Raw genomic sequence first — 17,662 nt, forward strand, 5'->3', positions numbered from 1 at the left:
ATATCCGATCAGCGAAAACGCATGAAATGACCAGGTGTAAACAGGCCCCTAGTTAACATGATTTCCGCTGACATTCATGGCTATAGAGGTCGTCTCTGATCCACCATCTGGTCTGGATATGGACTGGATCTGGGTGGCTACAGTGACCATCTGATCTGGATACAGACCTGATCCATATGGCTATGGTGACCTCGGAATAAAAATGAAATTTTGTATATTTATATTTTCTGTTTACTATTTTAATGTTATTTTTTTAAGCATATTTAGCTTTATTTTTATTTCAGTTAGTTGCCAAGATGGCATTTCTACGTTTTTCACCTAATATTTATATTTTATTTTATTTCAGCTTTATTTCAATGAATGATTTTTAATCATTTTAGTTTTAGCTAACAATAACAGCACTGAGGGGGAGCAAAATTATTGATTTGACATCAGGCATTTCACAAAAATAGTGGCTAGTGTATGATAATATGAGTAATACAATGACCTATGAATATACAAAACAAACAGCTACTTAGAAATCATGGAAAATACTGTTACCAGTAAATTTGATCAAATAATGAAATATTAAATGTCATTTACCATTGGCAAGAAAGTTCATTTTGGACCCAGGTCCAATGTGGTCAGTATCTGAAATTATTTGCATTATGACTATTGCATATACTCGGAAATATCAGTATATTACTGAAAAAAAAAAAGCAATCTTAAGCAATTTTCAGCAGGTGAAACTCATTTCTTCCCTTTACACATTCTTCTCTTTTCCAAACAGCTGTTTATGATGCATCACAAGACAAAGCGAGCAATTGACAGATCGCTTTTACCATCTAAAAACAATGTATTGCGATTTGGCACTTAGTCCTTCAGATTGCAAATGGCTTGTGTGCGAGTAGAAGAGTTGATTGTCCTTGCATTTTTAATGAAATCATTGCATCAACATGTGTCCAACAAGACGTAATGAAACTCTGGAGACTTGGGACATGGTTTATGGATCTTATATTGCACAAGTTTGGTTATTAAATGAAAGCTGCTATTACACAGTCACCTGCATCATTGCTGGATTCCAAGCAAAGGAGGCAAAGAACCGCATTCTTTTTGGAAGTCGTGTGTAATTGTTTAAGTATCCCTCAGGACAAGTGTCCTGTCAAACCTATAGACTTTATGTACAATGCACCTCTACAAAAAAAAAGATGCTGTCATACCGATATAACTAGGTGTGGGCGGTGTGAGGTTTCAGCTGGAGGCCAGCTTTAAAACGAGACAAAAGACTGAAAGAATGCTGTCACACTGTCTTAAAGACACCTCGCCATCATTATAATGAAATGCTCACTTTCTCACACCTGTAAATGCGAGAATGTCACTGCAATGCTTCCGCTTCAAAGAAGTCATTACACTTTGTGGCTGACTAGTCTAGATAATCTAGTGAGCAACCTACCAAGATAGCATCATATGCGGTGTTCAATTCTGCCTAGATATCATGATGGGGCCTCATAGGCTGCTTAAAACATTAAAAAAAACAACTGTAATAGTGGGCAACTCAATAGGTTTTGAGATTTTTGTAGGTTTTACTTTTTGTAAAAGTATGGTGGTTTTATGCGTATGGTTGTAATGGTGGTTTATGCATCACTCAAGCTATGCGTTGGTCTTTCTCTCAATCCTTACCATTCAATCATTTTTTAACACATAATAGATGCAAACCCATAATGAATTGTTCATCCTATCTAAGCTACTCTGACTTTTTTTATAAGTCAATATGTTATTGCTAGTGCTATTTCAGTATAATTGAGATACTATTATAGATTTTATTCATTCATTTTGAAGTCGTTATTGCCTTGTCAAGAATGAAATAAAATATTTTTAATATATTACTTCAGTTAATGTTAATTTTAGTTGTTTTATGTCTTTAGTTTTAGTTTCAGTCAGCCATTTTCCTAACCAGTGTTGTTATTGATAACTAAAACTAATTAAAATCATTTAAATGAATTGAAGTAAATCCGAAATAAAATATAATATTAGATGAAAACTTAAAACTAAAAAAAACTGAAAATGTAAAAATAAAAGTTGAAGTGCTAAAATTATTCAAACTTAAACTGAAATTAAAAAAAATAAATATTTACAAATAATTAACAAAAATAAAAATGATAAAAGCACTTAGTTAAACTAAAATTAGCATTAAAACTGAAATTATAAAAATAAAATATGAAACAATAGTATAATAAATAATATTAATATAATATTTAAATATAATAAAATATATTAGTTGAAAATTGCTAAAACTTAAACTGAAATAAGAAAAATGTACACACAAAAAAGATAGAAGCACATAGTTCCCAAACAAAATTTCAAATGAAAACTGAAGATATAAAAATAAAAGCAGAGATTCACCTGCCTGTCATGTGTGCATGTGTCTGTGCAAGTTCTTCTGTAGGATGCGTTTATGTGCTGTCAGCTGTAGCGTTTGCCCTGTGGTGCTTTTCCAAAGAGCTGAACTAGAACTGTAAAAAATGACCATGAATTTAACGGTAAAAGACTGTAAAAATGCTACAGTAAAAACCTGTTAAATGGTTAACAGTAAATTCCCCTACTATATACGGTGAAAAACTGTATTGGACATTACATGTATTGGACATAAATTTTACGGTAGTATAATATACCGTATAGTATGAAAAATACCGTATAATTTACAGTGAATAACCGTAAATTGACATTCCCAGAATTCCCTGCGTTACATTTCAAATTTGATGTTTTTTTGCTGAAATAACTATGCTGCTGCTTAGTTTTTTCTTATCAGTTTTGTATATTAGGGTTGAGTGTTACACCTAACGTTGTTAAATGAATGTTTATTGCATTATTTCAGTTTCATGTGTGTTACCATGATGGTGTTTAGTGTTTGTGTGAATGACACTGTGCACCTTCTATATATGTTATTATTTAAAAGCTGCTTGTGATGGGCTTTGGTTCATCATGTGACTTTCTCCTCACCACCTGCATTTGGTGGTTATCAGTGTATTACAAAGGTACAAAACAGATTTCAGTACTTCAATAGGTTGGTATATTAACATTATATCAGTTAATGAAATTACGGTATTTAACTGTAAATTTAAGTTAAAACTGTAAAACCTAAAACGTTGCTACCGTATTTTTTACGGTAAAATTCCGGCAACCACAGCTGCCGGTTTTTTAGTGTAAATTTTACGGATTTTTTTTTACAGTGTACAGAAGGGCCAGAAAGGAAGATGGGCTGATTAACAAAGACTTCTTCAGTTTCAGTGTACTGTTTCACATGCAGATTGCCTCAAGACAGCACAGGGAGACCTCTGGTGTTGAAAGGTGTACTTCAAGAGCTGTAACCCCATCCAAGAGGTTCATTTTCCCCTTCAACTTTATGATTACTCTTATTTTTACATGTTCGGTCATGAATTTGCTCTTCATAAACCTCCTTCCACTGTACTGATTCCAAGTTGCGGGAAACTTTGGAATTTGATGAATGTGCTCATGACAAATAACCAGTGCCTTCAAGCACTTCTGTACGCATAAATACTTTATTGCACATTTTTATTTTTTATGTTAACTCTAAATGCCACTGCTCATATGTCACTATTGTTCTGTGAAGCACAGCACCCCTCGGGCCCTATTCCTTTTTTAGGGAACCGTAAACTGGTTTTGGGTTTAAAATTAATGCAACAATCTCACATGAAACCAGCTGGTGCTCTCAAAACAGACAGATTATTTACTTTGCGAGAGAAATGCACCTCATAAACTCACGAATTCTTAACACATCTTCTTTGGCAACCTTAATTTGTCGTCTTCTATCAGATTTTGGCATGCATAGACGATCCATCAAACGTGTTTGTCTTTCATTGCACAGACTTTGACGGATCGGCCATCTCCTTTTGCAGTTTTCAGCTTCATAAACCTCCTCTATCAGAGGTAATTCAGAGTTCACACATTTGCAATCACATTTTTTCACATTTTTTCCAGATGAGATGGTGTTATGAAAGTCATGTCAGTGTTGATTTTCAAGATCCTCATGCTAATTGAGATGTGTATATGGGCCATTCTACAGAAAACGTCTTGAAAAAAATTATGTATGTATGCAAATTGTATAATATCCAAGGTACACATTTCTAGTAATTGTGCAGTTAATTCTCATATTGTATTTTCAGAAAGTTTTGGAATATTTGTCCTCTCCCCAAATTTGTCACTACCGAAACAGTAATAATAATTTAATTAGAAGGGTTATATTGACCTATTAAAATCTTGCTTAAATCTACATTGTAAATATATTTTTTTGCTATTTTTTTTTCAGAGGTAAATCAATAACAATTACATTTTAACAATATTTAAAGTGTAATTTATGAGATTTGTTGTATTTTGAATCCAATTTTTCTTTGTAAAAGGCAAAAAGTTGATCATACTGATGTCAAAGTTAAGGATTCATTAGTTTGAATATACATTGAACATCATAACATCTTAGTTGATAATTCAGTATACTTTATTTTTGACAAAACATTCCATGTTTCAGTAGTGACTGCACATTTTCGGTAGTGACAGTAATGTAGCAACCACATCACATTACAGAATTTTAACTTGCATACTAAAACACAACTAAAACATACAAAAAAACTGCATGACTGTACTAAAATGTTGTTTATTTACCCCAAATATGAAGTATATGTGTTCTCTTTTTTCACTACCGAAACAATGGTGACTTGTTTCGGTCATGACTATTTCGGTAGTGACAATTTTATGGGATAACACCCAAAAAAAAAAACAAAAGATGTCACTACCGAAACTCCACCAAATGTTTCAGTAGTGACAATTTTAGATACTTTTGAACCTATCTCAGAGATGCTAATCAGCACATAGTTAGCTAGCACAGTTCTGAACAGTTGTACACATAAAAATTAAATGATATGGAATAACTCCTTCAAAAAAAAAGTGTGCTTAATTGCAGAAAAAAGGTGTTCGGTAGTGACGTTCCTTAGAGTTACACACAGATTTTTCAGACTTTTGAACACATTTACCTCAAAATGATGGGGCCTGTCTTCTCACCCTGTAGCTATGAGAGAGAGAGACATAAATATTTCCTGAGCATAAATGCAGGGGTGTAGTTAATTTCAGTCTCAGCCAGTGGACTAAAACATGGTAGTGACATTTTTTAACAGTTTCATAATTTACAAAGAAAATATAAAATAAATGTTTTTTTTAACTTCACTTTTTAAAAGAATCAAACACACATTTTTAAAAACAACAATGGAAAAAAATTTTTTAAAAAATGTTCAATATAATTTTCACAAGTTGAAATTTAGGGGTTAGGGTTCGGGACAGCCACCTCCCAATTGAAAGTACCCAATAAATGATGATTTTATATATATTAAGCTTACTAATATTTTAAATATGATTGTGTGTTTCAATAGAGAATTGAAGGATCTTAGTAAACGTCTAAGATTTAAATACGTAAATACTGCATTTATTAATGCAGCCTCTGTTTACTTTGAAATAAATCATTGCATAAATAGTAAATTAGTAATCAAATATTTTTGTACTAATCTCGCTTGATACAAGAATTCAGTTGCTCAGCAGTCTGTGATCGTCATTGTCTGATTCTCCTTATCATGACTGGTCATACATTTTCAATAGGAGTCAGATCTGGACTGTCTAGGACAGTGATGGGCAAACTTGGCCCTTCCAGGCCACTTTCCTGCAGAGATTTGATCCAACCCTGATAAAACTCACCTGCCTGTAGCCTTCTAGTAGTCTTGAAGACAATGATTAGCTGGTTCAGGTGTGTTTGATTAGGGTTGGAGCTAACCTCTGAAGGAAAGTGGCCTGGAAGGGCCAAGTTTGCCCACCCCTGGTCTAGGACATTCACTCTGTCTACGAAACCACGCTGTTGTAGCACATGCAGAATGAGACATGGCTTTGTCTTGATCTTATAACCATGGACTTCCCATGAAAGACGTCATCTTGATGGCAGTATATGTCTCTGTACAATTTAAATATATGCCTCCATGACATACCAACCCTGTGAAGATTTCTCGCCCTGAGCAGGGACTTTCCCTTTTGGGAAACCAACAGTGTCTTCTTTGAGACTTTGGGTCTGTCCTGTTAAAGACCCATTGCTCCGTTTTGAGCACCAATGATGTGACATCCAGAAGAAGATCACTTTTGGACTGAGCTGATGTTGCATGGCTGGATGGTTGCTTTTGTTTCTTGATATTGTCTGCCAAACCAGTTTGTTGAGCGCACTGGACACCGTTCCCAGGACAGATCCATCGTGGCTCACCATACACAAACCCAGCCATGTGAACGCCGCAGCTGTTGGGTGTTTTTTCGGAGTCAACTAGAGTTTGAGACATATGCATTAGCCCAGGGCCTAAACAGTCCTTTTTCTCGCCCGTCTGTGTGTTTTCACATGAGTCAGGCTGTCTTCTGGACGCCTTCATCCTGAACAGGCCCAGGCTCCCAGTCAGGCTCAACAGGACCACCACAGCAGGAAGAACCCAGGAAAACTCATCAGCGCTGGGAAGGCAGGTGAGAAGATAGCCACCTTTTTCCCGACAGGTTTCCACTGAGATCTGCTCCAGCGTCCAGTCATGGCTGCTGTAGATCCCGCTCACGCTTCAGGCTAGAAGACATCCGAAATAGCCAATTGTCATAGAGAGGGATTCAGTTGCATCTCGCTGTCTTGCATCTTGTCCCTTTATTCGCCCATCTTGAGAATGCAGCAGATCAACCAACAACTCCACAGCAATCAAAGGTGGCATCAGCAGGAACACAACACCGTAGGCCTGGCAAAGCAAGAGCAGGAGTCGAAGGGCGATGACATCCGAAGACACGTAAAAAGGCGTCAGAGAGGACTCCATGAGCCAGACGTAGAGCAAAAACACTGGAGGAAGAGAAAAGAGGCGTTAATGGGATAATTCAGCCAAAAATGTAAATCTGCTGTTAATTTACTCACCCTCAGGCCATCCAAGATGTAGATGATTTTTTTCTTCTTCAGTAGAACAGACCGTGGTCCTTGGTGATTCATAACATGCAAGTCAGCAGCTGCCCATTTTTGAGAATTAAAAAAGCATCAAGGAACACAAAATGAATACCTGTGGCTCCTGATGATTTATTGAGGTCTTATGAAGTGAAACAATCAGTCTGTGCCAGAAACTAAACATTATTTAGAACATTATTACCTGTAATCCAGAGCCTCAGGCAAACCGGGAGATCAGATTCTTTTCCGCAAACTGGTTCTTTCGGGCAGTTCGTTTTAATGAACTGGTTCAATTCACTAGTTTGTTTACGTGATCACGCAATGACATAACGTATACGCATTTACATTATTAATGCACCCAATAGTGATGTGAAACGTGGATGTTTTACATGCCTAAAGACAGTGAATAAACGTGTCTTTATCAGCTCACTTTTTTCATAAACAATTAGAAACCATATAAACTTTCATTTGGCCCCTTCATTCAAATGCTGGCTTATCAGCGGCTCATCGTTCTCCGGTCTGAGTCGAACTGTTTTCTGTTTAGTGACTGTTGGAGGAACTGGAGCGCTGAATGAGTTCATAACAGGATCTGATACACCGGTATTTTGGCTCATTTTGAATCCAAGTGACTGTCAGGCATCCGAAAGTGAGTTTTGACTGAGTAACTTGCAGATCTGTGCTGCTCGAGCCATTAACTGTTTTCAGATGACTCAATCTAAACTAGTTCACCAAAAAGAATTAGTTAAAAAAACGAGTCGTTCGTGAAATGGACATCGCTCTGAACCGTTTGCCTGAGGCTCAGATTACAGGTAATAATGTTGTGAATAATGTTCAGTTTCTTGCACAGAACGATCGATTCGCTTCATAAGACCTGAATAGAGAAGGAGGCTCCTGTGTTCCTTGATATGTTTTTTTTTATTCTCAAAGTGCCAGTAGCCGCTGACTTGCATTTTTCGAATCACAGAGGACCACAGTTTCATCTAAAAATCTTCTTTACTGTTCCACTGAAGAAAAAGTCACCTACATCTTGGATGGCCTGAGAGTGTGTAAATTAACAGCAACTTTCCATTTTTGGGTGAACCTTTAAACTGATAAATTAAGTGGAAGATATGGGCAAAGTTTGTGGTTCTGCTTACTGGTGACAGCAAGGTCTGTAAATAACAGCAGGCAGCTGCAGCACAGACTGACCACAGTGATGGTGTGTGTGACTACAGACAAACACAGCAGCATGCTGCTCATCAGTTTGCACACACACAGACAGAGTGTAACATCCAGAACACCCTCCATCTTCACACTTACAAGAGACATAAAAAATACAGTGTCACTTGATGTTTCATTTAAGAGTTGTAGTGCACAGTCTTTGGAAGGAACCTGATGATAAATGCACAAGATCTGAAAGTCAGATGGTGTAGGACTATATTCTAGCCCCAAGAGTCGTTTATAGCCAATATGAAATCAAACTTGACCCTATTTATTTTCTTAAAACATGTTCCTGGTCTTATTATGGAAGAATATTTTATCAAAAGTAACTTGTTCCACTTCTATTACGTCTTTCCATTTTGGATGTTGTCACCAAGGACGCCAACAATTTGAATTTGGACACCCATTTTTCATGATCCAATCATTTCCCAACTGCTAAAATCAAAACTGCGTTTATTTAGTTATTTACTTTTTTTTTTTTTTGGGTCAAAGTGTTGTGAATTGCTCTGTGTCCGCTTGTCAGTGCTGAAGTTCAAGTACCTCATGCTAATAAAGCATGTAAAAATTTGACAGATTGACTATTTGACGGAAGGCACTTTGAAATAAAAATGTTTTTGGTATTTAGTTAATTAGTTATCTATCTATCTATCTATCTATTTATCTATCTGTGTGTGTAGGGTCTATTTGATTTTTTTAAAAATTGATCAAATATAAAATATTGAAAGGTGTGTAGGGACTATTTGATTTTTTTAAAAATTGATCAAATATAAAATATTGAAAGGCAGTAAGTGACATTACCAACATCTGTCGTTCAGCACTTATAGTGTTTTTTCACCATTGTTGTCAATTTGTTGATTTAAAGTCCCCATGAAATCAAAATTAAAGTTTTTTTGGGTGTTAGTATCAATCTGTTAGTCTTAAGGTTATCTATAAGGCAGTGTGCTCCAAAACAGTGACAAAATTTGCATTTAGAAGATATAAGCATTCAAAGCTTGCAGTTCGTCACTTCCGCCAAAACGGCTCAAGGATTTTTTTTTGACGTCACATCGTACTTCAGCTTCTCATCAAACTTTCTGTCCAATCAAATGCTTTCTTCCCGAGTCACATTAAAGGTTTGTTCAAAATGAACGAATCGTTCAAGAACGACCCAACACTATTACAGAGCTCAACGGCTCTAGCCCAAGCTGTGATATAAACGAACGCTATCATGTCTCACGCCTTCTGTATTTGTTATATGAGTTTTATTCGTTTTTTGGTTCAAATCCAAAATCTTATTTAATGATAATAATGATAATATAAATATATATATATAAAAGCCTTTTCAACACACTGACTTCTCAACATGAGGAAAATCAGCAGCAGTTGGTCATTTACACAGCCATGTCATAATTACAGGGCCATTGCAACCTGATTGACTCACTCACCAGAAACTACAGCTTGAAGTGATGTAAGGCTGAAAGATTAGACAGACCACAGACAGACCCGAGCTGAGGCTCTAGGAAAGAAGCCATGCTGAACATCAGCAGAGACTGATCCCTACCTGAACACACCAGCAGGCAGTCATTCAGTGTCTGGTCACTTCTCTGTCTGAGTTATCAAGTGTGTGTGTGTGTGCATTTCTCCTCCCCCTCCCCCAGTGGGACGTGTCTAAACATTACATTACATTAGGCTCAAAGCACGTGTCTGTGTAGAGCGGTGTAGAGGGAGTGTCAATGTTTGACTAGATCTCTCACACAGAAACCAGTCCATCTGCTTCCTCCACGACCACAAGTGTTCAGATGTGCGCATGCGACTTCCTAATGTAGTTCTCGTGTCGCTGATGGCACACGGCACGCTTCAGGTGAGCTTTATTTGACTGACAGCGCGCAAACTCTTGCAGAGCTCCTGCACGAACAGTCGCTTTAAATCCTGAAACAGCCTGAGCGCGTGCTGCCATCTACTGTTCATCTGAGAGAACGCAAAACAACGAAGATGTGAAACAAACTAGCAAAAGATACAATACTAAGAAAGGGAATTATCCATAAACAGTAGTAGTATAGCTTAATTAATTATTATTTACTAGTATAGCTATTATATTACTATTAGCTATAGTTTTTGTATTTTATATTTTCTGTTTTTTTCAAGTTTCCTTGTTTTGTTGTGTTTTTTTTTGTTAGCGTTTAAAAATATGTTTATATACTTTTTATTAATTTGTAATTTAGTTTTAGTGATTCAATACATAAAGTTAAACCAAACAGAAATGTGAAATGTCTGAAAGCTGGCTGAAATAAAATAGGTTTACGTTTTTTTTTCTATTTCAAGTTATAAGAATATATAAGTATATTCAGTTAAAGTTTGTTATTTCAAGTAACACTTTTAGGTTGAGTTATTTTAGTATATCAAATTAAAACTGAATGGAAATGAAAAACATTGCCTTGACAACTATAGCTGAAATAAAATACTTTTATTTATATTTTATTTCAAGGTTTTAGTGAACTATAATAACCCTGATCAAAAATGAATATTTACTTTACGTAATTAACTGGAATAGGCAGGCTATATATGAACAAGACACAAACATAATATAATATTAATAATAATATTGTACTTCAAGTCATTTATACTGTTGTCTTTGCAGTTTGTATATTGTATTGTAAACGTACACAACCAGTCAATGTGAACAAGTTTAACCATTTTAAACTATTTGTGTTACTCGTCATTATAAACCTTTTCATTTAAAGTCTTATGCTTAAATTATTGAGATTTGTTTTGTAGACACTTACAGGTGAAGTACACACACTGTGTGCTCACTTCTGTGGGATATGTGTGTGTGTGTGGTTGTACATACACACGTAGTTTTTTGGCTTAGTGTTATGTTAGAATCATTATTATACTCTTATACCTTTTGTTCTTTAATATTTTGTATTTTGTTTAGCTTTATTTTTTTGTTTTTCATTTTTTTTTCTCCTCCTCAGCCGGGCTATTCAAACCTGCAGATCGAAGTAAACAATCATTCGCGCACTTAATGCAAATAATGCGGCGTTTTACACCTCGCTCTTTTGATCTGATTTCACGCGTTTTATTTTTGTCGCTAAAAAAATTGGGATCTGCAGAATATGGCGCCCTGTCCTTATAAAAATAAGACAGGCTGCCATTTTTGTTTTCCTTTTGTCTGCAATTTTTAATAAAACTGTCTGAGAATGTGGGAGAGGCAGACACCGGGGACCCGGGCTTTCAGAAGCCACGAAACGCGTCCGTTCGCGTTATTTTGCGAGCGTTTTTAATTTGATGCTTGATCAAAGGCGACGTGCTTTAATTGAGAATGATTTCAAGGATGCAGATAGAATAAAAGAAAAAGTTGAGTAAGTTTGATCTCAGTTTATACCAAAGACTTATTTAATGCTTAAATGCCAAAATGCTTATTTGATATTTACATGTCGTTTAAAGCTGCTGGGTGCTTTTATTAGCATATGAAATGTTGTTATGCAGCCTGTTACTTCACCTCAGCGGCATTTAAATGAGGATACAGGTAGAATTCATTATAAAATGCAGCTTTACACTATTATAGCGTAAAACTGTGTTTGTAATGCACCTCTATATCAGATGAATGGACACCCAAATGGCCCTTGCATGTTTATTTTGGGACATTTACTGTGCTTGTACCATGGTATTCTGTGTATACTTTTGAGTACTATGGAAATACCATTGTACGTGGATTTCAGTGCTAATTAAGTATTAGTTAAGGACATTTTCATAGTAATTTGATATACTCCGAAGTGTATTTTGCTAGCTATTTTGCATTTTTAAAAATTCTTGTAAATCTGGTTATGCTGTATTATCACCAAATCTTGGATTCAAATTTTCTTTCAATAAGCACAGGTTTTGTCTTTCTTTTTGGAACTGATTGATCATAGGACTCATGGATGTGAGCTTATGCACCTATGCAACCTCAGTTTTTGAGTGGAAAAAAGCATTATTTGTGGATAATTTTGGCAGTGTTCACTAAAAAAACTGAGGTGCATGAGCTCAGATCATTGAGGCCTATGATAAATCAGTTTCAAAAGAAACACAAAACCTGTGCTAAGTGAAATAAAACAAGCTGATAAAAAGATTGAATCCGATATTTAGTGATAATATAGCATAATGAAATATTTATACGCAAATTTTTTTGTAGCCCAGCCATTTTTGATTGGGAACACCACAACGGCAAAAATTATTAAAATGTAAAAAAAAAAAAAAGGTGGGGGAAGTTGTTATACTCTGCGAGAGCAAAGTCAGTAGGCTTTATTCAAATGTAATAACATTAACCAGCATTTACAGGAAAAAGAAGATTCTTTCCAGGTCAAAATGACCAGAATGCAGCAGGAAAGGATTCCTTGAAGTGGTTGTATTGAACAAACAGGACAGTGACATTCATCTTTCCACACATTCAGCCTTTACCTGCTCGGTTTTGGAACTCTGCACCTTTAGAAACGTTTCCATACGGTCTGATTACTTTAGGCGTATCATTTTCTTGCATTATATCCATGATACTGTGCTATGAATGTTTTGGCAGTGCTTATGGGTCTTGAGAGTGTTTGACTAAGGGCCCTTGAAGAGAAATTCATTTAAGAGAGCCAAAAATAATAAAAGCGATATGTCCAAATATATGAGCCCAGACCCTGCTGAATATTTCCTTAATGATGCTGAAAGGGTTTCTGTTTCACTTCCTGCTAAAACTGTGGGGTAGAGTTTTCACTTTTCCATATGAATCTGCCACATTTACTTGACATTTTTAGGTTATAACATTCAAATACTCAAATATTGTCTCTTTGTGACTTTGCAGTCAGCATTGTTTTTAAATCATGCTTTCTGCTTATAAGCTTTGTGCTATGACCAACGTAATTTGAAGAAGTTTGCGTCATCACAGCAAATGCATTTTTATTTTGCCATTGCAATGCAAGCAATGAAAGAAAATGCTTTAGGAAGATGTCATTTGTTTGATTTTCCCAACGGGCATCATGTTGAGTTTGGCAGTATTGAGTAATCTGCTGTGGGTGTGTGAACAAACGGTGTGAGTTTGCTCGAAACACTTGTTCTGTGTTGTATCATATTCATATCACTTTGTCACGAATACTTACTAAGTAATGTGCTGATGCTTTTAAAGACACAGTCTGCAATTAATTCGAGTATTAGTGCAAGTCCTAAGCCAACAGCAAAAGCCTCTGAACAATGGCAGTGTCACTATGATGAAGCTTTCTTTACTTGTAACTTGGTACACAAATCAGTACATGATCCCAGTGATCGATTCTTTAAGAATCACACCTTTTAAGGTTAAAATTAATCCTAGAATGTCCTTAATATACTTTCTTGGCTATATTATTAATGATTCATCAGTGTATGTTATTTTAAAGAATACTGCTCCGTTAAAATTTACACAAAAATGAATATTTGCTGAAAATGTACTCGCCCTCAGGCCATCCAAAATATAAATGAGATTGTTTCTTTATTGGAATGGATTTGGAGAAATGTAGCATTGCATCACTTGCTCAGCAATGGACGCTCTGCAGTGAATGGGTGCCGTCAGAATGAGAGTCAAAACAGCTGATAAAAACATCACAGTAATCCACAGCACTCCAGTCCATCAATTAACGTCTTGTGAAGCGAAAAGCTGTGTGTTTGTGATTGAAAACCAATCCATCAAGACGTTTTTAACATCAAACCGTTGCTTCTGGACAAAATATCAGTCCATAATGCATGATAATGCTTCCTCCAGTGTAAAAGTCCATCGCCTCTCACATCAAAATCCACCACATATTTGTTTAGAACTTGTTTTAGACTGTTTTCTCTTGTAAACAGTGCTTGACCTGTGCATATTTTTCTCCTGATCCAGATGAGATTTTTTCAGAAAGCATCATTATAGATATAGGACTCATATATATTAGCCAGAAGCAATGGTTCAAAGTTAAAAACACCTTAATAATGGATGTTTCTTACAAACACACAGCTTATTAATGATAATTGATGGAATGGAGTGTTGTTGATTATTGTGATGTTTTTATCAGCTGTTTGGACTCTCATTCTGACGGCACCCATTCACTGCAGAGCATCCGTTGGTGAGCAAGTGATAAAATGCTACATTTCTCCAAATCTGTTCCAATAAAGAAACAAACTCATCTACATCTTGGATGAGAAACTATGAAGTCCCAACATTTTGCTTTTTTAATATCCTTGAGTATTTTCTTGAACATGCTGTTTTGCTCTTAAATATGTCACTTTATGGAAGTTAAATGGGTTGTTAATGTCGTTTCTTAACTGATGTATTGCACCGAGTTTTAATTTAATTTATGTCATCATCTTGGATTAGATCCGCATTTCTAATCAATAAATAATCATGGGAGGTCAGATCTAATCTACGCAGTATAGTTTGCCAATTTATTTCAGCCACCTCACTCTCATTCAGCTGCATATGAGCCGAGAGCCTTCAGTGAGAAATTGCAAATTTTTGTGAACCACCAAGCAGCCATAGTGTGATTTTTAAAGGATGTTACCTTTGTGCAGTTTGTGTTTCCTTGTCAAACACTGCGACCTTCAGATCCTGCTGCATCTTTTTTCCCCCAAAACTTTGAGTCATTGTCTGTCATTGTCTTCATCTTTGAATCTCTCATCAACAAGTAATTCCAGTTAAATATGCAATCCTGAAAAGATCCATTTGGTTTGTTCTCAGCCTCGAATCGGTCACATAAAAGTCACGGAACAATGCATGATGTAAAAATAAAGCATCATTAATCAAGCGTGACTGTGTGTGTGTGTGTGTGTGTGTGTGTGTGTGTGTGTTTCAGAATGGCAGAACCTCGATTTAATAATCCATACTTCTGGCCTCCTCCACCTTCTATTCCTGGTCAGGTAAGAAAAACAAACATGTACCAATGGGCAGACTTCATTAATCCTTGTCTTTTATCTAATAGTATAGTAACAGAATCAATAATTTACTTCAGTTCAGCACTAGGCTTAATCTTTGTGTAGACAATTAAGTCTTTATTGTTTACTAGTTGTCTTAAGTAGCAGATAAGGGCACCAACATGCTAAAGTTTAGAGTGTAACATAAAGTAAACATAAGAATAACTTTAATATTGTTAATAATATTTCAAGATGAGCACTTAATAGACTGAAGGAACTTAGGTTTACTTGATTATCCATACATCATTTTTTTTGACAAATCGTGTTCAAATGAGTATCAAATCGGATCATCAGGCTTTTGAGGAATGTTTATTTGTTCATCTCTCAATCAACATTGTATTGCATTGCATTATATGTTCAGAAACTACAGAGCTTTGATCATAAAACTAAGCATTTAAATTTCATATTATTGGAGATATAGTGTGACAACTGATATTTATATCATTTTATTTAAGTAGTATGTTATACTGTTATAAATGTCTCATTGATTTACATTACAAGCTATCAGAATTTCATCTTACTTTTTTGTCCATATTAATACCAGCAACTGAAACAAATAGCATATTTTTGCTCAGTTTGAGCCTCTGAAAACTTGTTTTTCCTCCTTGAGCGTGAGCTCCATATTCTCACTATATCATACTATGTGAGCCATAAAAACCTAATGCATCTAATATGATAAAACAAACAAAACAAAAAACATATGCTATTTTAAAAAAATAAATATTTCATCTAAAAAGGTTCCATTTCACATAATCCGATTTCTCTGACTTGTTTCACATGTCAGGCTTTACAGGATTAAACGCATGTTCTTGTCCTCATGTCAGAAGTTCAGACCCAGGAGGATTTGAACCATTAAAAAATAAATATTTCATCTAAAAAGGTTCCATTTCACATAATCCGATTTCTCTGACTTGTTTCACATGTCAGGCTTTACAGGATTAAATGCATGTTCTTGTCCTCATGTCAGAAGTTCAGACCCAGGAGGATTTGAACCATCTGCTTGTTCTAATCTCACTTTCCCCCCTTTTTTCCCCAGTTGGATAACCTCATGCTGATCAACAAGATCAAAGAACAGCTCATGGCGGAGAAAATCAGACCTCCACACCTGCCGCCCACTTCTGTCCCTTCCCAGCAGCCCTTACTGCTCGGACAGCCCATGGTGACAGAAGGTGGGCAGCACAATATATCGACGCCCAAGCTGCAGCAGATGCCGGGACTCCACGCTCACAGCACCACCCAGGCCGACATCGCCCTACACGCACGACCCGCCTCCAGCACCGTCGCAGGTACATTCTCCATTGCATAGCACAAATCTGCTTACTGAGACACACGCTTAATGCTAATTGTGCACATAATGTGGGCAGGTCGTATTCTGGGTGACGTAAACTTGAATCTGGACGATAAAACAGCTATTAAAGCAAGAGGATTGTGGGAAGACTGGCATTTGCGGCAAATCATAGACCAGCCATCCAGAGCGAATCATCTGTCAGGTATGTGAATGCAAACTGCTGTTATTGTTTTGTGCAATTGTGTTTTTACTGCACGTTAAAGGAACAGTTCATCCATGAATGAAAATCTGCTGAAAATTTACTCACCCGCCTCAGGCCATCCAAGATGTAGATGAGTTCTAGATTTGGAGAAATGTAGCATCACTTGCTCACTAATGGATCCTCTGCAGTGAATGGGTGCCGTCAGAATGAGAGTCCAAACAGCTGATAAAAACATTACAATAATCCACAAGTAATCCACACCACTCCAGTCCATCAGTTAATGTCTTGTGAAGCCAAAAGCTGCATGTTTGTAAGAAACAAATCCATCATTAAGATGTTTTAACTATAGACTGTTGCTTCTGGTCAAATTATGAGTCCATAATCCATAATAAAGCTTCCTCCAGTGGAAAAGTTGTCTCATCTGAAAGAGGACAGAAATATGCACAGATCAAGCACCGTTTACAAGCAAACCATTAGTGTGGATTATTGTGATGTTTTAATCAGCTTTTTGAACTCTCATTCTGACGGCACCCATTCACTGCAGAGGATCCACTGGTGAGCAAGTGATGCAATGCTACATTTCTCCAAATCTGTTCCCATGAAGAAACAATCTCATCTAGTATACATTTTCATTTTTGGGTGAACTTTTCCTTAAAGAAATGTTCATTTTCAGGACTGTCACTGACGTCTTCTCGAATTGCCAACCACAACACATCAGAGAGCGTGACGCCGACCACCCTGACCACTCCAACCACCAGCAGTCAGACACGTCAGAGCGGCGCACCTTCCCCAAACCTCATCTCAGCACTCTCCTGTGGGCCGGGGATGGACGTAATCAAAAACAGCGGAGGACTGGCAGGACTGCTGACTGCTGGGTCGAAGAGCATAGGACGAGGTCGCAAAAAGATCAAAGCTGAAAACCCCTCTGGGCCGCTCTTAGTCGTTCCCTACCCATTCCTGGCCTCTGGAGCTGACCAATCAACTGTTAATTATTACTAAATTACTGTTTGTATATAAATATAGTGTGATTTGAGCATGAGCATCTTGCAACACCTAAGACACCTAAGTC

General features: G+C 36.5%; 1 protein-coding gene and 1 pseudogene across 1 annotated transcript in view; one reads left to right on the forward strand and one right to left on the reverse strand.

The window, feature by feature from the left end:
- Window positions 1-3,837: 3,837 nt before the first annotated feature.
- Window positions 3,838-8,272, reverse strand: LOC107654404 (uncharacterized; annotated as a pseudogene).
- A 2,923-nt stretch (window positions 8,273-11,195) lies between these two features.
- Window positions 11,196-17,662, forward strand: part of LOC107654432 (zinc finger protein 362-like) — a 13,183-nt gene continuing 6,716 nt past the window's right edge. The window contains exons 1-4 of the mRNA XM_016441481.1: window positions 11,196-11,526; window positions 14,986-15,049; window positions 16,140-16,389; window positions 16,468-16,593. Coding sequence (XP_016296967.1) covers window positions 11,453-11,526; window positions 14,986-15,049; window positions 16,140-16,389; window positions 16,468-16,593 — 514 coding nt within the window. The 5' untranslated portion in view covers window positions 11,196-11,452. The remainder of the gene's footprint in view (window positions 11,527-14,985; window positions 15,050-16,139; window positions 16,390-16,467; window positions 16,594-17,662) is intronic.

Source organism: Sinocyclocheilus anshuiensis, unplaced genomic scaffold (genome assembly GCF_001515605.1).
Source record: "Sinocyclocheilus anshuiensis isolate Anshui unplaced genomic scaffold, SAMN03320099.WGS_v1.1 scaffold527, whole genome shotgun sequence".
NCBI classification, from domain to species: domain Eukaryota; kingdom Metazoa; phylum Chordata; class Actinopteri; order Cypriniformes; family Cyprinidae; genus Sinocyclocheilus; species Sinocyclocheilus anshuiensis.